Genomic DNA, 23564 nt, shown 5'->3' on the forward strand with positions numbered 1-23564 from the left:
CCCGAGGCACGCACCGCCGTTATCGGGGGGAACGACCGCCGGGGCACCGGAATGCTACCAAAAGGTGCAAGTGGACCTAGGATATGTGTGAAAGTGTGTTGGAAGGTGTGATCTACCAAATGGTGCAAGGCATAGGCTCCCCATGTGAGAGATTCCTCTCTTTTCGGCGATAACACTTGGAAGATTCCTCGACTTGTAGGCTGAAGTGTCCCGCTTTCAAGTGTATACCGGTGGCTATAGTGTGCCAAAGTGTGCCAAACCTAGCTTTCCATGTGTATATGTCCTAAACAAAACTAAACCCACTGCAAAGTATGTTGGTGGGAACCTCGCGCGTGAAATCTAGGTGACCTCCGAGGCAAGGCATCGGCTGCTTTTGGGGGGGGGGGGACCACCGCCGGAGCACCTGAATGCCACCAAAACTTGGACCAGGATATGTGTGGAAGTGTGGTGGAAGGTGTGATTCACCAAATGGTGCAAGGCATAGCTCCCATGCGGTGACATTCCTCTCTTCGTGCGAAATCTATAGGGGGTAGACCGCCGTGGCCCGTAGACCGTCGTTAATTTGGGGGCGGAGACCCCGGAGTGCTGAATCCCAGCGAAACTTGCATGTGGACCTAGAATATGTTTGGAAGTGTCGTGTAAGGTGTAAAGCTGCAAGAAATTGCACCAAATATGTGGGGGCGATAACACTTAGTAGATCACCGAACCCCGTTTAAATTTGCTCCGAAACCCCGATATATATGTTGGGCCGGGGAGAAGGTCCATGAAGATGTAGATTACTTGTTTATCGGTATACGGATTGTATTAAGTAACACTAACAAATAGTCTACAAAAAGTAAAACTAATTTTACAACAAATATAAGTATTAATATAAATATAAATACTACAAAAAAGGAAAAGAAATAAAACTGCTCCTTCCGTGCCGTGTGTAGAAACACACGGCAAAGGGATGGCCGGCAAAGGATTCTTTGCCGTGCAATGTTTCTTTGCCGTGCGCATAGAAAGATCTCGCAGTTTAAGGCGTGGTTAGATTTATTCCTAATTACTTTCTTGTAGTTGCGGATGCTTGCAAGGGGTATAATCACAAGTATGTATTAGTCCTAGGAAGGGCGGTACATTAGCATAGGTTCACCCACACAACACTTATCATAACAATGAAGATTATTTAGCCGTATGTAGCGAAAGTGATACGTCTCCGACGTATCGATAATTTCTTATGTTCCATGCCACATTATTGATGTTATCTACATGTTTTATGCACACTTTATGTCATATTCGTGCATTTTCTGGAACTAACCTATTAACAAGATGCCGAAGTGCCGCTTCTGTTTTCTGCTGTTTTTGGTTTCGAAATCCTAGTAAGGAAATATTCTCGGAATTGGACGAAATCAACGCCCAGGGTCCTATTTTGCCACGAAGCTTCCGGAAGTCCGAAGAGGAGACGAAGTGGGGCCACGAGGTGGCCACACCCTCGGGCGGCGCGGCCCACCCCTTGGCCGCGCGGCCCCGTGGTGTGGGCCCCTCGTGCCGCCTCCCGACCTACCCTTCCGCCTACTTAAAGCCTCCGTCGCGAAACCCCCGAGCACCGAGAGCCACGATACGGAAAACCTTCCAGAGACGCCGCCGCCGCCAATCCCATCTCGGGGGATTCAGGAGATCGCCTCCGGCACCCTGCCGGAGAGGGGAATCATCTCCCGGAGGACTCTACGCCGCCACGGTCGCCTCCGGAGTGATGTGTGAGTAGTCTACCCCTGGACTATGGGTCCATAGCAGTAGCTAGATGGTTGTCTTCTCCCCATTGTGCTTCATTGTCGGATCTTGTGAGCTGCCTAACATGATCAAGATCATCTATCCGTAATTCTATATGTTGCGTTTGTTGGGATCCGATGAATAGAGAATACTTGTTATGTTGATTATCAAAGTTATGTCTATGTGTTGTTTATGATCTTGCATGCTCTCCGTTATTAGTAGATGCTCTGGCCAAGTTGATGCTAGTAACTCCAAGAGGGAGTATTTATGCTCGATAGCGGGTTCATGTCTCCGTGAATCTGGAGGGGTGACAAGAACCTCTAAGGTTATGGATGTGCTGTTGCCACTAGGGATAAAACATTGGTGCTATGTTCAAGGATGTAGTCACTAATTACATTACGCGTAATACTTAATGCAATTGTCTGTTGTTAGCAACTTAATACTGGAGGGGGTTCGGATGATAACCTGAAGGTGGACTTTTTAGGCATAGATGCATGCTGGATAGCGGTCTATGTACTTTGTCGTAATGCCCAATTAAATCTCACTATACTCATCATAATATGTATGTGCATGGTCATGCCCTCTTTATTTGTCAATTGCCCAACTGTAATTTGTTCACCCAACATGCTGTTTATCTTATGGGAGAGACACCTCTAGTGAACTGTGGACCCCGGTCCAATTCTCTATACCTGAAATACAATCTACCGCAATACTTGTTCTACTCGTTTTCTCGCAAACAATCATCTTCCACACAATACGGTTAATCCTTTGTTAGAGCAAGCCGGTGAGATTGACAACCTCACTGTTTCGTTGGGGCAAATTACTTTGGTTGTGTTGTGCAGGTTCCACGTTGGCGCCGGAATCTCTGGTGTTGCGCCGCACTACATCCCGCCGCCATCAACCTTCAACGTGCTTCTTGGCTCCTCCCGGTTCGATAAACCTTGGTTTCTTTTCGAGGGAAAACTTGCTGCTGTGCGCATCATACCTTCCTCTTGGGGTTCCCAACGAACGTGTGAGTTACACGCCATCAAGCTCTTTTTCCGGCGCCGTTGCCGGGAGATCAAGACACGCTGCAAGGGAGTCTCCACATCCCAATCTCTTTACTTTGTTTTTGTCTTGCTTAGTTTTATTTACTACTTTGTTTGCTGCACTAAATCAAAACACAAAAAAATTAGTTGCTAGTTTTACTTTATTTGCTATCTTGTTTGCTATATCAAAAACACAAAAAAAATTAGTTACTTGTCTTACTTTACTTAATATCATGCATGTTTTTATTTCACTAGTTAAGCATAATGGAAAACAACAAAAATATGAGAGATCTTTATGAACTTTATCTTGAATTAGGACATGATGTGTTTGAAGAGAGAATTAAAAAACCCATGGAACTTTATATGCATGCTAATGGGAATGCTATTACTATGAATGCTTTGAACACCATTGTTGCTAATGCTATGGAAAATTCTAAGCTTGGGGAAGCTGGCTTTGATGAGCATGATGTTTTTAGTCCCCCAAGCGTTGAGGAGAAAATTTTCTTTTATGATTACAATATGCCTCCTATATATGATGATAGCCACTATGTTGAATTTGCTCCCACTACAACTAATAAAATTGATTATGCTTATGTGGAGAGTAATAATTTTATGCATGAGACTCATGATAAGAATGCTTTATGTGATAGTTATATTATTGAGTTTGCTCATGTTGCTACTGAAAGCTATTATGAGAGAGGAAAATACGGTTGTAGAAATTTTCATGTTACTAAAATACCTCTCTATGTGCTGAAATTTTTGAAGCTACACTTGTTCTATGTTCCTATGCTTGTTACTTTGCTCTTCATGAACTTGTTTATTTACAAGATTCCTATGCATAGGAAGCATGTTAGGCTTAAATGTGTTTTGAATTTGCTTCTTGATGCTCTCTTTTGCTTCAAATACTATTTCTTGCGAGTGCATCATTAAAACTGCTGAGCCCATCTTAATGGCTATAAAGAAAGAACTTCTTAGGAGATAACCCATGTGTTATTTTACTACAGTACTTTGTTTTTATTTTGTGTCTTGGAAGTTGTTTACTACTGTAGCAACCTCTCCTTATCTTAGTTTAGTGTTTTGTTGTGCCAAGTAAAGTCGTTGATAGAAAAGTTCATACTAGATTTGGATTACTGGGCAGAAACAGATTTCTTTGCTGTCACGAATCTGGGCTGTTTTCTCTGTAGGAAACTCAGAAAATTATGCCAATTTACGTGAGTGATCCTCAGATATGTACGAAACTTTCATTAAATTTGAGCATTTTCATTTGAGCAAGTCTGGTGCCTCGATAAAATTCGTCAATACGAACTGTTCTGTTTTGACAGATTCTGCCTTTTATTTCGCATTGCCTCTTTTGCTATGTTGGATGAATTTCTTTGATCCATTAATGTCCAGTAGCTTTATGCAATGTCCAGAAGTGTTAAGAATGATTGTGTCACCTCTGAACATGTTAATTTTTATTGTCCACTAACCCTCTAATGAGTTGTTCTAAGTTTGGTGTGGAGGAAGTTTTCAAGGATCAAGAGAGGAGTATGATGCAACATGATCAAGGAGAGTGAAAGCTCTAAGCTTGGGGATGCCCCGGTGGTTCACCCCTGCATATATCAAGAAGACTCAAGCGTCTAAGCTTGGGGATGCCCAAGGCATCCCCTTCTTCATCGACAACATTATCGGGTTCCTCCCCGAAACTATATTTTTATTCCATCACATCTTATGTGCTTTGCTTGGAGCGTCGGTTTGTTTTTGTTTTTGTTTTGTTTGAATAAAATGGATCCTAGCATTCACTTTATGGGAGAGAGACACGCTCCGCTGTAGCATATGGACAAGTATGTCCTTAGTTTCTACTCATAGTATTCATGGCGAAGTTTCTTCTTCGTTAAATTGTTATATGGTTGGAATTGGAAAATGATATATGTAGTAATTGCTATAAATGTCTTGGGTAATGTGATACTTGGCAATTGTTGTGCTCATGTTTAAGCTCTTGCATCATATACTTTGCACCCATTAATGAAGAAATACATAGAGCATGCTAAAATTTGGTTTGCATATTTGGTCTCTCTAAGGTCTAGATAATTTCTAGTATTGAGTTTGAACAACAAGGAAGACGGTGTAGAGTCTTATAATGTTTACAATATGTCTTTTATGTGAGTTTTGCTGCACCGGTTCATCCTTGTGTTTGTTTCAAATAAGCCTTGCTAGCCTAAACCTTGTATCGAGAGGGAATACCTCTCATGCATCCAAAATACTTGAGCCAACCACTATGCCATTTGTGTCCACCATACCTACCTACTACATGGTATTTTCCGCCATTCCAAAGTAAATTGCTTGAGTGCTACCTTTAAAATTCCATCATTCACCTTTGCAATATATAGCTCATGGGACAAATAGCTTAAAAACTATTGTGGTATTGAACATGTACTTATGCACTTTATCTCTTATTAAGTTGCTTGTTGTGCGATAACCATGTTCACTGGGGACGCCATCAACTACTCTTTGTTGAATTTCATGTGAGTTGCTATGCATGTTCGTCTTGTCTGAAGTAAGAGCGATCTACCACCTTATGGTTAAGCATGCATATTGTTAGAGAAGAACATTGGGCCGCTAACTAAAGCCATGATCCATGGTGGAAGTTTCAGTTTTGGACGATATCCTCAATCTCATATGAGAAAATTATTAATTGTTGTTACATGCTTATGCATAAAAGAGGAGTCCATTATCTCGTTGTCTATGTTGTCCCGGTATGGATGTCTAAGTTGAGAATAATCAATAGCGAGAAATCCAATGCGAGCTTTCTCCTTAGACCTTTGTACAGAGCGGCATAGAGGTACCCCTTTGTGACACTTGGTTAAAACATGTGCATTGTGATGATCCGGTAGTCCAAGCTAATTAGGCCAAGGTGCGGGCACTATTAGTATACTATGCATGAGGCTTGCAACTTGTAAGATATAATTTACATGATACATCTGCTTTATTACTACCGTTGACAAAATTGTTTCATGTTTTCAAAATCAAAGCTCTAGCACAAATATAGCAATCGATGCTTTTCCTCTATGGAGGACCATTCTTTTACTTTCATTGTTGAGTCAGTTCACCTATTTCTCTCCACCTCAAGAAGCAAACACTTGTGTGAACTGTGCATTGATTCCTACATACTTGCTTATTGCACTTATTATATTACTCTATGTTGACAATATCCATGAGATATACATGTTATGAGTTGAAAGCAACCGCTGAAACTTAATCTTCCTTTGTGTTGCTTCAATGCTTTTACTATGAATTATTGCTTTATGAGTTAACTCTTATGCAAGACTTATTGATGCTTGTCTTGAAGTGCTATTCATGAAAGGTCTTTGCTTTATGATTCACTTGTTTACTCATGTCATATACATTGTTTTGATCGCTGCATTCACTACATATGCTTTACAAATAGTATGATCAAGGTTATGATGGCATGTCACTCCGTAAATTATCTCGTGTTATCGTTTTACCCGCTCGGGACGAGCGTAACTAAGCTTGGGGATGCTGATACGTCTCCGACGTATCGATAATTTCTTATGTTCCATGCCACATTATTGATGTTATCTACATGTTTTATGCACACTTTATGTCATATTCGTGCATTTTCCGGAACTAACCTATTAACAAGATGCCGAAGTGCCGCTTCTGTTTTCTCGCTGTTTTTGGTTTCGTAAATCCTAGTAAGGAAATATTCTCGGAATTGGACGAAATCAACGCCCGGGGTCCTATTTTGCCACGAAGCTTCCGAAGTCCGAAGAGGAGACGAAGTGGGGCCACGAGGTGGCCACACCCTAGGGCGGCGCGGCCCACCCCTTGGCCGCGCGGCCCTGTGGTGTGGGCCCCTCGTGCCGCCTCCTGACCTACCCTTCCGCCTACTTAAAGCATCCGTCGCGAAACCCCCAGTACCGAGAGCCACGATACGGAAAACCTTCCAGAGATGCCGCCGCCGCCAATCCCATCTCGGGGGATTCAGGAGATCGCCTCCGCACCCCGCCGGAGAGGGGAATCATCTCCCGGAGGACTCTACGCCGCCATGGTCGCCTCCGGAGTGATGTGTGAGTAGTCTACCCCTGGACTATGGGTCCATAGCAGTAGCTAGATGGTTGTCTTCTCCCCATTGTGCTTAATTGTCGGATCTTGTGAGCTGCCTAACATGATCAAGATCATCTATCTCGTAATTCTATATGTTGCGTTTGTTGGGATCCGATGAATAGAGAATACTTGTTATGTTGATTATCAAAGTTATGTCTATGTGTTGTTTATGATCTTGCATGCTCTCCGTTATTAGTAGATGCTCCGGCCAAGTTGATGCTAGTAACTCCAAGAGGGAGTATTTATGCTCGATAGTGGGTTCATGTCTCCGTGAATCCGGAGGGGTGACAAGAACCTCTAAGGTTATGGATGTGCTGTTGCCACTAGGGATAAAACATTGGTGCTATGTTCAAGGATGTAGTCACTAATTACATTACGCGCAATACTTAATGCAATTGTCTCGTTGTTAGCAACTTAATACCGGAGGGGGTTCGGATGATAACCTCGAAGGTGGACTTTTTAGGCATAGATGCATGCTCGGATAGCGGTCTATGTACTTTGTCGTAATGCCCAATTAAATCTCACTATACTCATCATAATATGTATGTGCATGGTCATGCCCTCTTTATTTGTCAATTGCCCAACTGTAATTTGTTCACCCAACATGCTCGTTTATCTTATGGGAGAGACACCTCTAGTGAACTGTGGACCCCGGTCCAATTCTCTATACTCGAAATACAATCTACTTGCAATACTTGTTCTACTCGTTTTCCGCAAACAATCATCTTCCACACAATACGGTTAATCCTTTGTTACAGCAAGCCGGTGAGATTGACAACCTCACTGTTTCGTTGGGGCAAAGTACTTTGGTTGTGTTGTGCGGGTTCCACGTTGGCGCCGGAATCTCCGGTGTTGCGCCGCACTACATCCCGCCGCCATCAACCTTCAACGTGCTTCTTGGCTCCTCCTGGTTCGATAAACCTTGGTTTCTTTCTGAGGGAAAACTTGCTGCTGTGCGCATCATACCTTCCTCTTGGGGTTCCCAACGAACGTGTGAGTTACACGCCATCAGAAAGCACTAGACTAAAATCCCGTGTGTCCTCGAGAACGTTTGGTCATTATAAGTAAACAAACCGGCTTGTCCTTTGCGCTAAAAAGGATTGGGCCACTCGCTGCAATTGTTACTCTCGCACTTTACTTACTCGTACTTTATTCAACTGTTACATCAAAACCCCCCTGAATACTTGTTTGAGAGCATTTACAGGGAATCCTTCATCGAAACTGCTTGTCAACACCTTCTGCTCCTCGTTGGGATCGACATTCTTACTTATCGAAAATACTACGATACACCCCCTATACTTGTGGGTCATCATGGATGCTTAGAGATCAACTGCCAAGGTTTGAATCTTTTAAGCCTGCCAAAAAAACAGATTTTTGACTTGGCCTCAAAACCATCAAGGATAAGTGGGTAGATGGATGATCTGGTCCAGGGAATAACTAGGGTTGGGAAGTGCTCAAGACAAGGTAGGTCTAGGACGAAGGGCATTGCCTTATAGGGCAAGGGGTAGCTTAATCTAGAGGTTCCAAAATGGAACACGATAACAGTTTTAGGACTTAGTCAAAGAGGTCTTAGGGTTTTTGACTAGGGAAAAAGGGAAGAATATATTAAGGGGTAGATGAGTCTCAAAACTTGAGTAAAGGATGGGGGAGATGAAGCACATCACAGGGAGGGTCTTAGGGTAGGTTCATACATTGTTCCACAAGCGGAAGGGTTTTAGTTGTTGAGTTGTTAGTTGGTTTTACCCCTAGAAGGGTTATGCTGTGAGGTAACTCAAGACAATCTACTCAACCAATAGATGAAGGCAAATTCATCTACAAGCAAATCAAGCAATTCATATCAACAAGCAGATCAAGGCAACTCATCTTACTAAACCATTTAGGAAAAAGTTTTTGTTCCCCTGATTTTTGCACTCTGGGCACTTAAACAAGGTTGCAAAAGGTGGGGTGTTACACTACGAAGCCAATTTCCAAACAAATTTGCAATATTTTTGGGCGGAAGTATTCTAGGTACAGCCTAAGCTCGTGAGATCTTAGAGCATCTCCAGCAGCCGATGTAAACATGGCCCGCGCTATAATAACTGCCAATTTAGCACACCAAGCAAAAATTGCGCGCTCTAGTAGGCGCTGCATAGTTGGCCGCATAACAAAAAAAATCTGCGCGTTGCGTTTCACGCTATCCACCACGGGATATTTTCAGCGCGGACTGACGCGCGGGGTATCGCTCTCTCTCTCTCTAGCGCAGGAAGGACCAACCTCTAGCTCTGGAATTTCACCTGCGCCCTCTCCTGCCTCCCCCATTCCACTTCGCCCCCGCCGCCCTGATTTGGCCGCCGTCGCGCCGGGATGATTTAACCTGCTCGCGTTGTAGATCCGCTGCGCCTTGGTTCCGCATCATCGCACTGTGCTTTTGCGCCGCCTCGCCGGGCTGGTTTGCCTTCACCCGTCGCGCCGTGTCGTGCTTCCACATCACAGCGCCGACCACGGCGGCCACGATGTCCTCTTCTAGCCGAGAGGCAACTTGGCGCAATGTAGGTGTTCGCCGAAATGGCTGCAAGGTATGTGTCCATGTTTAGCTCATTTTATTTGTAGTCCGTACATTAAAAATAGCTCATTTAGCTTCTTTATTTGTCCGACGACGAATTTATAGAGCTCGTTGTACGATTTGTCCGATGACGAATTTGATTTCGAGGAAGAAGAGAACATCTCCATGCTATTGTGAGAGGACCGGCGAGGTTTTGGGACCAAGAGTGCCCGTGGTATATGATGGACGCATATGTGATCATGCATAACATGATCATAGAGACCGATCGTGACAAAGATGTAGACTACACCTAGTATGAATTGATGGGGTGCCCATGCAAGTGTGAGAAGAACTTCACAAAGGGTGGCTTGTTTCCTTGCTTCGTATCAAATGATTCGTCCAATGCTGCACACGATGAGCTCCAAGAAGATCTCATGGAGAAGTGGTGAAAATGGAATGGACAATAATAGGTGAGCTATTTTATTTGTTGTATTTGTTGATGAACAACTTGTTGTATTTGTTGGTGAAACATTTGTTTAATTTGTTTTATTGCCCGTGTACTATTTGCTTGTGTTGTAAAACAATAAACTCAACAATTATTGTTGATTTAATTTGATTTGTTTGATCTTGTTGAGTGGATACAAAAGTGAGAATGTTCTTTGCGCTGGCGCCACGCGCTGTAATTTGCAGCATGCAGCGCGCTGCATCACGACTATACATCACCAGATTATAGAGCTATTGTTGGAGATGCTTTTAGGGCCTTTAGAGTGTCGGCCCACGTTATAAATTTTGGCCTTTTGGGGCTGGGAAACACTTGTGAAATAGATGACATAAAGGTGTTGAATGGAGAGTGGACTAATGGAACCGGGCGGCATATGATCCTGGGCGAAATCAGCTTCTGATTGGTCCATTTTTTTGCGTGGGGTCCACTGACGGAATGGGTGCTTTCCATATACAGGTAAAAAACGACAGTATATACGCGTGTGGGGCCCTCTGTCCTCTCCCCTGCCCCATCATTCCCCATCCCATCCCCAGATCATCACCGCCGCACCCGGCTCCTCCCCGAGCTCGCCTGGACGCCATGTCGACGCCGCCGGCCGCCCCGTCCACGACACCACGTCAGCGCCGCCCCCGTCTTCTACGCCAGCTCGACGACGCCCTGTCCCTGACGTCGCCCCGTCCCCGACGCCGCCCCGTCCTCGACGCCGCCCTGTCACGGGATGACAGGCAGTACGGCCGCAGCCGGCGCTGGGCCGCAGCCGGAGATCGGCGGCGAGCCGGAGGGCGCGCAGTATCACGCATGCGCGAGACCAGAGCGGCGACGGGCGGCGTGGTTGATGGCGCCCTCGTCGGCGGCCTTTGCCTCCTCCTCGTTCGGCACCGGCTCCGGCGTTGTGAGCTGGAAGGTGGCGACGGGGAAGGCACGGGTCAGGTAGCCGGACTGGCTCTGCGCGGCGCGGCGGAAGCGCGTGGGCGCGGAGAGGGAGGCGGCAGCGCGGACAGCGCACCCTCGTCGCAGAACACGGAGAGCAGTTCCGAAGCACGCCCACGTCGGCGGCCTGCGACGCCGCCGTGCAAGCGTGGGTGCACGCGCCCACCTCGAGGCAGCCGACACCAACGCTGCTGTGCACCGTGGGTGTCGATGGATAAGAGGATTCTAGTCAGGGCGACATTTGGGCGAGGTGGCAGCAGCGGAGCTCAGAGCGACATTTGGGCGAGGTGGCGGCAGCGGAGCTCGGGTCGGGGCGTGGCGGCGGCAGCGGAGCTCGGGTCGGGGCGTGGCGGCGGCAGCGGAGCTCGGGGCGGGGCGAGTTGTCGTAGTGCTGCGCTGCCTGCGCACGGTGGCCAGCTTCTCCCGGGCCTCGCGAGCTGAGTGGCCCTCGCGCGCGCCGTACGGCTGCCCGTTAGGCTGGCCATGGCGGCCGGAGCTTCCGGAGTCACGGGGCGCTACACCGCTCAGTACGACTTCCCCGACGGCAGCCAGCGCTACGCCGCTCGACGACACAAGGCTCTGCCTGCGCGCATGTGTGCTGCAGCACGGCGTGCTGCCACAACCCTTTTCTCTCTCTCCTTAATAATGAAGCTTTCTCTCTCTCCTTAATAAAGGGTCCACCTCTTGTATTCCAGTGAGTAACTTTTAGTATACGAGGAAAAGACAACTGCTACGTAGAGCCCACACCCCGCACATCAACCAATGGGAGACAGACTTGTGGCCAGATCACATGCCGCCAGGTTCATTCTTGCGTTTCCCTGTTGAATGTTGCTATGTTAAAGAAACTTGTTGATTGTTGAATAACTATGGTTGGATCCAATTATTTCTCTCTGGCTCAAAATTTCTAGGTTCTTGGGACAATTTTCCTATTCGACATAAAATCTGACTCATCTAAACACTACACTATAACTACACGAACCGACTAGTAATTCTTCCAACGGGATATTGGTTCTACACAATAATGAAGAACTTCGGCAATCTAGTTCATATTGTTGTTATATGGAAGATTGTAGGAAGTTCAACATGTTAGTTTTGTATGTAAAATCGTGTCAAAAAATACTAGAAATACTTCACCTAATTTTCGAAGAAACTGTTGAACCCACATACCTAGAAAATTACTTGTATAAGAGCATCTCCAGTCGCGTCCCCTAAACCATCCCCAAAACGGCGCCGGATCGAGCGTTTGGGAAACGTATTTTGTTCGTGTCGTGTTTGGGGGACGTCGCTCCCCAGTCGCGTCCCCAAACAAAATTTTGGAAATTTAAAACTTGAGCGAAATTTGATTAAATTCGTCCAAACTTGCTATATATTACATAGTCGAATGAGATTCGATTAAATTTAAACTAAACCTAATCTAGAAGTAATTGCGGTGGCCGAAGGTGTCATAGTACTGATGGAAGTTGTACATGTCGTCGGACGACCTCCTGCTTGACACGCTCGTCGGGCTCGTCGACGGGCTCGTCCTTCACCAGGCCGCTTGGTCCTGTCTCGCCGTCGTTGGTGAGGTCCACGAGCGGCTTGCCGGTGTCGCGGATGGACATGGCGATCGCCGTGTCGAGGTCGCCCCTCTAGGCGTCCTTGTCGTTCAGCGACGTCAAGAACGCCGCTCATAGCCCTGGGCAGTCCTCGGGGTCATCGCTGCTGGTGATGAGCTACTGCTGCCGCTCATACTCCGCTAGCAGCGCCGCCTTTGCCGCTTCCTCGTCGTCCTGCTCCTCCTTCACCTTCGGCTTCGGGATGAGGAGGGCGCCGCCGCGCCTTTGCTGCTGCCGGCTGCCACTGCCACTGCCGCCGCGCCTCGGATTGACGGGCGTCGCCGGCTCCTCCTTCACCACGCGCTTGGGGATGGTGTAGGGCGCGAAGCGGTGCGACGAGGACGGCGTCGATTGAGTCGGTCCTGACGAGGAAGAGTTGGAGGAGGACGAGTACGTCCTCCTCGGCTGCTAGCGCGCTGCGGGAGATGGTGGCAGTTAGGATGGTGCCTCCAACCTTAGAGCGCCGTTGTGGATACCGTCGATGACGTTCTGCAGGGTGCACCCCGGAACGCCCCATAACAGGAGGCGCCCGTCTCTGTTCTAGCTGTTCGGCCCGCCGACGAGGCCGGTGGTGTTGTGCATCTCCATGTCGTACTGCGCCTGGAAGTAGGCGTTCCATCAGGAGTCGTTGCCGGTGGCCGCCCAGGTCGGATCGGCCCGCTCCTCGGCGTCCAGTGCAGCCCGCCGGGCCCTGATGGCGTCCCTCCAGCGCTTCGTGCCCGACGACGGCGGCGGCGGGACGCCTATGCGGTTCACGGCCATCTTCCAGCCGCCGCTGCTTGGCAGGCGCATCTCCGGCGGAACGGGATATCCCACGCGGTACAACGCCCACGCCTCGTTCACGGTGAGGCTGCCGCGGCCGAAGCCGTTCGCCGCAACGATCTTGCGGGAGGACGATAACATTGGTTGGAACGGCGAGGAGAAGATTTGGGAGCGGCGATAGATTGGGATGAACCGCAGGGCCTCTTAATGTACAGCGGTGGCAGGCGAAGCGGCAGCGGGTCGTTGGACGCAATATCGCCAACGCAGACGGCCACGCGGCCATACACGACGAGACGTCATTAACATCGCTTGATCAAAGGTAGGCGACGAGGTTTTAGGCTTCCGAGCCGCTGACGCGTCGGTCCCGCCACGCCTCGCCTCACTTTCGTTGTGTCCGGCGTGCCCTATGGGGGGGACGGGCTCGGGGCGCCGGACACCGTATCGGGCCGCGCCGGACAAAAAACGGGTTTGAGGGACGCGGCTGGAAACTTTTTTTTGTCCGACGCGCCCCAAATTCCTTTGAAAAATCTAACAACTACAAAAAAAAATCTAACAACTACCATCTTTTTGAACAACAAGAGAAAACAAAAATCTCAAATTATAAGATGTATCGCCTAGGCGTCTTGCCGAAAGCCCAAACCCCTCAAAACCCTACATCTCGACACAACCACCTCAGCCAGCCCATCGTCCGCTCCACTATAATGCTCGCCGCCTGCGCGAGGCTGTCGCAGCGAGCCGTCACCTTCCTTCCCCCTCGCGTGCGTTCCCAAATCCTAAACCCTTCCTCCATGGCCGCCGCCGCCGGCGCCTCCTCGCCCAAGCGTCTGACGGTCTACTCCTCAGCCGCCGCCGACGGCTCCTTCAACGGCGCCGGGAACGGCAAGCGCGTGGGGACCCACAACGGCAGCTTCCACTGCGACGAGGCGCTCGGCTGCTTCCTCATCCGCCTCACCTCCCAGTTCGCAGGCGCCGACGTCGTCCGCACCCGCGACTCCCAGGTCTGTCTCTCTCTTCGCCACTGGCTCGATTGGCATGCCATTTCCCCCCCAAAAAATGTTTGAGCTTTTTTTGTGGCGGTTATTTCGGCTATGTTACGGGATACTTGCCAAGATTCGTAAACGCTACAGACGTTTAGGTTGGAATTAGGTCCGGATGGGTACTAATTTAACTCGTTCTTAGACTAATTTTGTTATGTCTGGATAGTGGTAGTGGATTCATACTGCGCTACGAATGTGAAACTGTCAACTGAAACCATTAGGCACTTCCGCACTTGGAATTTTTTCCTTGTGTGCTAGGACATCATATCATCTGGTATAGAGATTCAGGAGCTCCATCTGTCTACATCTTATGCTAAGTATCGCATTTAGTATAAGACTGGTTTCTTATACATGACTAGGAATCTAATCACATCCCTTTAGTTCGTAGTTATGCGGTCATTACAGTTGACTGATTTTCTTATGAATCTCTGGTGTATATGATGCAGCAAAAATATTGAACATGTGCTCTGTCATTTGCTGAATCCTATCCTCCACTTACTTGTTTGCCTCTTTTTCTTGTGGAACTCCACTCCAGCTCCTCGATTCGCTGGAGGCTGTGCTTGATGTTGGTGGTGTCTATGATCCCAGCCGGCATCGCTACGACCATCACCAGAAGGGCTTCAGCGAGGTCTTTGGGCATGGCTTTAACACGAAGCTTAGCAGTGCTGGGCTTGTTTACAAGGTAAGTACGGAGATGCAGGTTTTCATACAATAGTCAATGTTATACAATTTAGTAACATGTGCTGAAATGGTCCCCCAACTGCACCACATAACAAGGTGACTGGATTCTTAGGGGGTTTCTTTCTGGATGCTGTGAAATCGCGTAGCACACTTTGTCTTATGTACGCACAGCCTTTTGACAATACATTAATCTGTCAAAGTTTTAAAAGTTGCAAATTGATCCTCAATGGTACTTTTGTCTTTCCATTTCTTAAAATGATGGCTTGCTTATCATTTGAAATTGTTGTGATATTGCAGCATTTTGGCAAAGAGATAATTGCAAAGGAGCTTCAGCTTAATGAGGACCATGAAGATGTTCACCGGGTGTATCTTGCTATATACAAAAGCTTTGTTGAGGTGCGAATCCAAACTTGTAACCAGCCGTTAAAATTACGTTAGTACTTTCTGTATTGTGGATCAAAGGATAGGAGAATGACTATGTTCACTACAAGTTCAGGAATTAACACTACCAGCACTGAATTTATGAGTTTACGGTTGCCTAAACTTAGGATATTGACGGAGGGAGTTTATGAATCTACACATTTGTCAGAACTGTTTCTCTTGTTATAGTTTGTAGTTAGTTTCAACATGTAGATGGGGTTTTGCTTTATTGGGGTTGCTATGGAAAGATGCACTATGTTGGCAGTCGGGTGCTAGTAGCTGGCTGTGAGGTTCAGAGATATTTCTTGCAAGCAAAAAAAGGGGTAATACAGGCCTGTTATCAGTCAGTTGACAAGATCCATACTAAATCTCAAGGTTTACAAGTTGCTACGGTGTAAAGAACTTCAATACTCAAACTGCCATCTGACAGCAAGTTCTGAGACATCCAGCTGTCCTTATTCATTTATTTATTTGTAACCAGCCGTTAAAATCATGGTAGTACTTTCTGTATTGTGGATCAAAGGATAGGAGAATAACTATGTTTACTACGAGTTTAGGAATTAACAATACCAGCCCTGAAATTTATGAGATGAGGGTTGCCTAAACTTTGGATATTGACGGAGGGAGTTTATGAATCAATACTTTTGTCAGAACTGTTTCTCTTGTTAGAGTTTGTAGTTAGTTTAAACATGTAGATGGGGTTTTGCTTTATTATGATTGTGTTGAAAAGATGCACTATGTTGGCAGTTGGGTGCTTGTAGCTGGCTGTGAGGTTCAGAGATATTTCTTGCAAGCAAAAAAGGGGTAATACAGGCCTGTTATCAGTGAGTTGACAAGTTCCATACTAAATCTCTAGGTTTACAAGTTGCTAAGGTGTAAATAACTTCAATCCTTAAACTGCCATCCGACAGCAATTTCTGAGACATCCAGCTGTCCCTATTCATTTATTTATTTGTAACGAACCGTTAAAATTATGTTAGTACTTTCTGTATTGTGGATCAAAGGATAGGAGAATGACTATGTTTACTACGAGTTTAGGAATTAACAATACCAGCCCTGAAATTTATGAGGTTAGGGTTGCCTAAACTTAGGATATTGACGGAGGGAGTTTATGAATCTACACTTTTGTCAGAACTGTTTCTCTTGTTTGAGTTTGTAGTTAGTTTCAACATGTAGATGGGGTTTTTCTTTATTAAGATTGCTATGAAAAGATGCACTATGTTGGCAGTCGGGTGCTTGTAGCTGCTTGTGATGTTCAGAGATATTTCTTGTAAGCAAAAAAAGGGGTAATACAGGCCTGTTACCAGTCAGTTGACAAGTTCCATACTAAATCTCAAGGTTTACAAGTTGCTAAGGTGTAAAGAACTTCAATACTCAAACTGCCATCTGACAGCAAGTTCTGAGACATCCAGCTGTCCTTATTCATTTATTTATTTGTAACCAGCCGTTTAAATCATGGTAGTACTTTCTTTATTGTGGATCAAAGGATAGCAGAATAACTATGTTTACTATGAGTTTAGGAATTAACTATACCAGCCCTGAAATTTATGAGGTTATGGTTGCCTAAACTTAGGATATTGACGGAGGGAGTTTATGAATCTACACTTTTGTCAGAACTGTTTCTCTTGTTAGAGTTTGTAGTAAGTTTAAACATGTAGATTAGTAAGTTTAAACATGTAGATGGGGTTTTGCTTTATTATGAAAAGATGCACTATGTTGGCAGTCGGGTGCTTGTAGCTGGTTGTGATGTTCAGAGATATTTATTGCAAGCAAAAAAGGGGTAAAACAGGCCTGTTATCAGTCAGTTGCCAAGTTCTATACTAAATCTCAAGGTTTACAAGTTCTTAAGGTGTAAAGAACTTCAACATTTAAACTGCCATCTGACTGCAATTTCTGAGACATCCAGCTGTCCTTGTTCATTTATTTATTTGTAACCAGCCGTTAAAATTATGTTACTCCCTCCGATCCAAAGTACTTGTCCCAAAATGAGTGAATCTACATACTGAAACACGTCTAGATACATTTGTTTTTGGGCAATTATTTTGGACCAGAGGTAGTAGTACTTCCTGTATTGTGGATCAAAGGATAAGAGAATGACTATGTTTACTACTCCCTCCGATCCATAATAAGTGTCCGGTATTTAGTACTAGGTTAGTATTCCCTCCGTTCCAAAAAAAAATGCTGCTCAACTTTTTCTAGATACACCTTAGTACTAAATACCCGACACTTATTATGGATTGGAGGGAGTTGGAGTTCAGGAATTAACCATACCAGCAGTGAAATTTATGAGTTTATGGTTGCCTAAACTTAGGATATTGACGGAGGGAGTTCACGAATCTACACTTTTGTCAGAACTGTTTCTCTTGTTAGAGTTTGTAGTTAGTTTCAACATGTGGATGGGGTTTTGCTTTATTAAAATTGGTATGGAAAAGATGCACTGTATGTTGGCAGTCAGGCGCTTGTAGCTGGCTGCGAGGTTCCGAGATATTTCTCACAAGCAAAAAAAAGGGTAATACAGGCCTGTTATCAGTCAGTTGATAAGTTTGATACCAAATCTCAGTGTTTACAAGTTGCTAGGGTGTAAAGAACTTCAATACTTAAACTGCCACATCAATTTCTGAGACATCCATTTGTTCTTATTCATTTATTTATTTGTTTATCTACTATATATATCTGTCTTAATTGCCCAATACTACATTTTTCCACATGATGTGCCAAAGAAGCAATCTATCTTTCATGTAACAGGCGCTTGACGCAATTGATAATGGAATCAATCAATATGACACAGAGCAAACCCCCAAGTATGTGAACAATACACACTTGTCTTCACGTGTTGGGCGCCTTAATCCAGACTGGACTGATCCGGATCAATCACCTGAGAAGGAAAATGCTGCATTTCAACAAGCAATGGTGCTTGCAGGAAGTGAATTTATGGAGGTATGACTTATTCCTTGTTAGTCTGTTCTTGTGTTTAAGTACTTGTCGAATTATGCGTGCTATATATCTCTGCCATTTTTCCAAATGGGATTAGGCCAGATTTCATTGCTCCCTTAGCTGAACATCTCAGGTTTGTATGACTATATTTTTCTTCTTCCATTGCCAGAGTGTTCGCTTTCATGTCAAGTCGTGGCTACCTGCAAGATCTATTGTCATGGAGTGTTTGCTGTCAAGAGGAAATGTTGATCCAAGTGGAGAAATCATGGTCTTAGATAGATTCTGCCCGGTAAGATCTTGGTACCTGGTAGACTATTATCAATTTTTGTCCTATCCACAACTGATATTTTGGACTGTTTGTATCTGATGCACGTGGAAGCATAAGGGCTGTACCTAATCTGGTTCTGTTAATCTTTAATGTGCTCAATGTTTATGCGTTTTCCATTTGGAACCATGTCCTTTTGATCTGCCGTACAAGTGTTGAAAACATTTGATTACTAGAACTTTAGGCGATGCTTCTAAGTACCGGCACTGGGATTGTATTAGCTATTCAATATTTACTAGTGTTCGTTTTTTTTTCTAATTTAATAATTGGCAACTGCCTGATGTAGTGAAGTGTGATAGTAACCATGTTTGTAGACTGAATGCTTATCCGTTATGGCAGTGGAAACTTCATTTATTTGAGCTGGAGCAGGAGCTGAAGACTGATCCTCTGACCAAGTATGTGCTGTATCAGGTAAGAAGTGCTGCCCCTTCCCAGTCATCTAATATGAATTTTATTTAGTACCTCTAGTATTTTTGGACAGTGAGTCTGCGTAGTTAGGGCATCTCCAGCGGCGCGACGCAAACGGACGCTGAGTGACCGTTTTCGTCCGCCGTGACCGGAAATGCGTCTGGGGCCTGTTCCAGCGGGGCGACGCAAAGTGACCGGGCTGTCCGCGTATGCGCCAGGTTTGCGTCTCGGCGGACGCTCCGAGTGTCCGCTCGCTTCCCCACCGGGCCCGCCTGGCAGCGAGTCTGCATCGAGGGCATCGATTCAGGCGGTCAGCGCTTCTGCGTCTGCGCCGCAGCCTTCGCCATAGATTCAGGCGGTCAGCGCTTCCGCGTTTGCGCCGCAGCCTTCGCCATCAATGGCGCGGCTGCCTGTTCTGCGCGCGCACTGGCGGGCGGCGGCTGGGCTTCTGCGGCGCCTTCAATGGCATCGTATCCCGCGCGCGCCCGCCCATAAAAGTCCACCGGCCGCGTCGCTCCTTCGCCCACACCTCCACAACCACCACCACCGCCGCAGCGCCACGGGGAAGAAGAATGACTTCGAGGCCTCCGGCAGCGGCAGCAAGAAGATCCCGCTCCCCGTCTCGGTGGGGAGGCTCATGCACGGCAAATGGATGCCGTGCGACGACGCTCGGTCCGGCGTGCGGGTGCTCGATGGTCGGCGGCTCGGCTGCCGCCGGGTGCCTATCCCTCCGCATCCGCGCGCGAGCCTGATCGGACCGCGGAGATCCGGCGCAGGAGGCGGTATCTGCCGGCAGACCTCCGCGACGATCCGGCGTACGCCATCGACTCCGAGCTTTGGCGTACGTACCTGTCCACGGAGGTGGACAGGAGACGAAGGGCAGGCTTCATGGGCGACAGGGATTACCCCTTCGGCCCTGCACCGCCGGCTCGTCGTCAGCAGACGCCGACGCGTCGTGAGCAGGCGCGGACGCGACGTCAGCACACGCAGCACAACGATGTCGCCGCCGACGACGAAGCCTACGCTGTGTACGACGACGACGACTACGTCGAGGCGCTCGCGTACCATAGCGAGGAGGCGAAGGATTTCGTCGCTGTCGTCTTCCACGAATGGCAGCAGGCCTTTGAGGAGGGCCGAAACTTCGAGTTCCCGGAGAACATGACGGACGACGAGATGGCGGAGGTCGTCGTCCTCGTCTCCGAGCACGACGCGCCTGTGCAGCCGCCGCTGCCCCGCTACGCCGCCGCCGTCATGTCGCCGGGCCTATCGGGATGAAGCACTTCGACAGGCGCTCCTGGAGTAGGCGGCGCCTCCGCCACCGCCGCCACAGCCGCAGGCCTGGGCGCCTCCACCGCCGCCACAGCCGCAGTATGCGGGCGCCGCCGCCACAGCCGCAGCCGCAGTACTGGGCCCCTCCACCGCCGCCACAGCCGCAGCCTCCTCAACCTTGAGCACCGGCAGCGCGCCCGGCGTACGCTCCCCCGGATGCCAACTGGCCTTGGGTCGTACCGGAGTACATCGTGATCGACAGCGACGAGGAGCAGCACAGCGGCGAGGAGCAGTAGGCGTTTTAGGTTTATTTTTTAAGTATGTAAACTATGTTTCATGTTTAAAAAAAAAGGATTCGTCCTAAAAAATGCGTCCTAAAAAATGCGTCGTGCCGCTGGAGCCACCCCCGACGCAAACGGACGCGCGGTCGATTTCGACCAAAAGGGTCGACGCAAACGGACGCGCGCGGACGCTAAAATGCTTCGCGCCGCTGGAGATGCCCTTAGCACCAAAATGCAAATCTGGAAGTGAATTGGTGTAATGCTTTCAAGTTGTAGTAGAGTTTTAGCACTGAACTGATATTTTGGCCGGCAGCATTGCGATCAACCTTCTTCACATGCTTTTGTTTTTTGGTTTCAACTCTTTCTCCTAGCATTTTTCACCAGTCGTATGATGTTTATATCCTCACAACTGCAGGATGAGAGGAGCAAAAGCTGGCGAGTGCAAGCTGTCTCTGTGGCCCCCGACAGATTCGAGAGCCGGAAGGCTCTCCCAGAGAAGTGGAGGGGCATGAGAGACGATGAACTTTCCAAGGAAACTGGCATCCCTGGCTGTGTGTTCATCCATATGAGTGGCTTCATTGGTGGGAACAAGACCTACGAGGGGGCGTTGGAAATGGCAAGAGCTGCGATCAAATGCTAATTTACAAGAGCACCAGGCAGTAAAGCAGTCTCACCTACTCTCACCAATTTTTACCATTGACTTGATTGGCATTTGAGTATGTACGTTCTGTTGCGTAAAATCAACCTGATAGAAGAGATGAGTTATCTGTATGAGGCTGAACAAGAAGAGTAACATTTGATAAAAGATTGATGGAACTGATTAAGTTGTGGCCCACTTCCCCAGTGTTTCTATTACTGGTGCAAGCACATTACTGTCGCTCATATAGTCATATGCATCTACAGTGAAAGTGCGAGAAGATCTATTACAGGCAAATATCTGAATTGTTATTTGCAAATGAAGAATACAGGAGACGAGGATTGTACGTGGATAGATACAGCCCTATTATGTGGATAGATACAGCCCTATTATGCACGAGATATGCGAAACAAGAACAGGAATTATACAGGCACATTCGCCGCAGGTCACGCCTTGACACGTTTGGCATCCGCGTAGGCGGTCTCCAGGTCCCCAAGGAAGAAGAGGATCCGGTCAGATATCTGCCTCTTCTTCTCGGCCTCGCCGCCCTGCGGCTGCGCTGCGTCCTTGGCACCGGAGTCGGAGCTGGTGCCCAGGTAGCTCTGGATCTCGCCCTGGTAGATGAGGTAGTAGTCGTTGCCTTCCCTGATGATCCTGACGCCCCTGGATGGAGAGAAACGGAGAGACGACTTTTGAGTTTTGTAAAATTAAATTCACGTATGTTCTGTCGTTCTGTGAGACTGTGACTGGAATCCTGAGCTAGGTGATTACAGTCCGTATCGGTCGCATCGGTCCTGCACGACGAAGACGTCCTTCCACGGCTTGGAGCCCTCCGGCTGCGGCGCGTAGAAGGCCGTGGCGTCGGCTCCCCATCGGCCCTCGAACAGCCTGCGCCACAGCTCGTCGTCGCAGGTCAGCGCGTTCCACTTCCTGCAGACTACAGTTCGGGCAATTCAGGCTAAGGGAAGTCGCGAATTATACATTCCTGTATGCAAGAAGAGGATAACGCGCCAGCATAAGAAGTAACGGAAGACTTTTTTGATCGGCGAGGACGAACCTTGGGGAGCGGCGGCGAGGGCCTGGTGATCGAGGAGGTGGAAGATCTTGAAGCACAGCTCCGCAGGCAGCACGTCCATTGATCCAGGAGAGACGACGACGAGCGGACAGGAGGAAGAGAGGGCGATGAGTGAGGGGAAGATGCGGGGAGGTGAAGCAAAGTTGGTTGGCCCGCGCCCCGCGGTAGTTAGATGCAACCGCTTGCGGTCCCTGCCTAGAAAAGGAAGCATAGAGCCATAGACGGCATACGGGCATGTTCATGTTCGTGCCGCTGACGAACGGGTCCCGCGGCGGCCGACGATGCGTGGTGGCCGGACGGTCATGGACATGGAGGCGGCGTGCGTATACCTGAGTTGTCATCATCTGCGCGCGACGTGCGCCTTCCCTTGTAGAGACAGAGCGGCGATCGCACGCACGCGAGCCGAGCGACACCTCGCATGCGCTGGCGCGCGCGCGCATCTGGCTCGATCTTGGCGATGCATCGCGAGGTCACGTGCGCCACCGCTCAGCCGACGGCCGTGCCACTGCACTACCTTGCTCCGTCTCTCTCGGAAAGCCATTTTGGCTCCTGAGCACAAGTCCTCTTGGTATATTTAAAAAACCGAAAATTTATATTTACAGGTTTTGTATTATGAGCTACACAAAAATGATAAAATCTGATTTTTTTTAGAGATTTGAAATCACTATGCTTAGATTTACACTTATCGTTTTTGCACGTTTGTCGGATACACTAGCTACATTCCATCACGATTTGTTTTCAGGATTTTTTGAAACTTGTAAATAGGATTTTCATTTTTTTTAATAAAAAGATCACTCATGCTCGTGTGCACCAAATCTCCGTACCAACTTTCTTCGATACTCCCATCTTAGTTCCAAAGTTTCGTCAAAAGAAATGTTGCTGTGTTTGGCAACAACGTTTTTACAAAGTATTCTAAAAAAAACTTTGGTTCTGAAAATACCATGGTATTGAATACTTTGAGGTTTTTGGTTTCAGCAAAAACTACAATTTTCCATACTTTGTTTATTCACAAAATTGCACTAATTTTAAAGTATAGAAAAAATAGGTCTTGACCTCTTTTTCCAAAACTGAAGTATTTGTTGCCTATACAATACATTTTTACAATACTTTGGTTTTAGAAAAACTTAGATGCCAAACTCAGCTTTAATTTTTTTCGAGTGCAGATTTTTGGCTCCTGGCACCATTGTTCTTGTTGCTTCGTAAAATTCGAAAGTCACATCCACGAGATTTAAAAAAAATTTTTTTTTTGTATGTACCCAATGATTTATCTCACGAAGGTGTAAACTATGAGTTTCAAGTACAT

At 47.3% G+C, this 23564-nt stretch overlaps 2 protein-coding genes across 2 annotated transcripts; one reads left to right on the forward strand and one right to left on the reverse strand.

Annotated features, from left to right (window-relative positions):
- Positions 1-13895: 13895 nt before the first annotated feature.
- On the forward strand, positions 13896-21382 carry LOC124687358 (MYG1 protein C694.04c-like). Its single transcript, XM_047221150.1, has 7 exons — positions 13896-14192; positions 14767-14913; positions 15210-15308; positions 18078-18269; positions 18436-18555; positions 18931-19002; positions 20965-21382. Exons 1-7 carry the CDS (start codon positions 13896-13898, stop codon positions 21187-21189), a joined length of 1152 nt encoding a protein of 383 aa, XP_047077106.1. The 3' UTR covers positions 21190-21382.
- Positions 21383-21512: 130 nt separating this feature from the next.
- On the reverse strand, positions 21513-22329 carry LOC124687359. The gene is made up of 3 exons (XM_047221151.1): positions 22244-22329; positions 21958-22123; positions 21513-21849 (listed from the first exon to the last, which is right to left on the reverse strand). Exons 1-3 carry the CDS (start codon positions 22320-22322, stop codon positions 21633-21635), a joined length of 462 nt encoding a protein of 153 aa, XP_047077107.1. The 5' UTR covers positions 22323-22329; the 3' UTR covers positions 21513-21632.
- Positions 22330-23564: the final 1235 nt, after the last annotated feature.

The sequence above is a fragment of the Lolium rigidum genome, chromosome 2 (assembly GCF_022539505.1).
Source record: "Lolium rigidum isolate FL_2022 chromosome 2, APGP_CSIRO_Lrig_0.1, whole genome shotgun sequence".
Taxonomy (NCBI): domain Eukaryota; kingdom Viridiplantae; phylum Streptophyta; class Magnoliopsida; order Poales; family Poaceae; genus Lolium; species Lolium rigidum.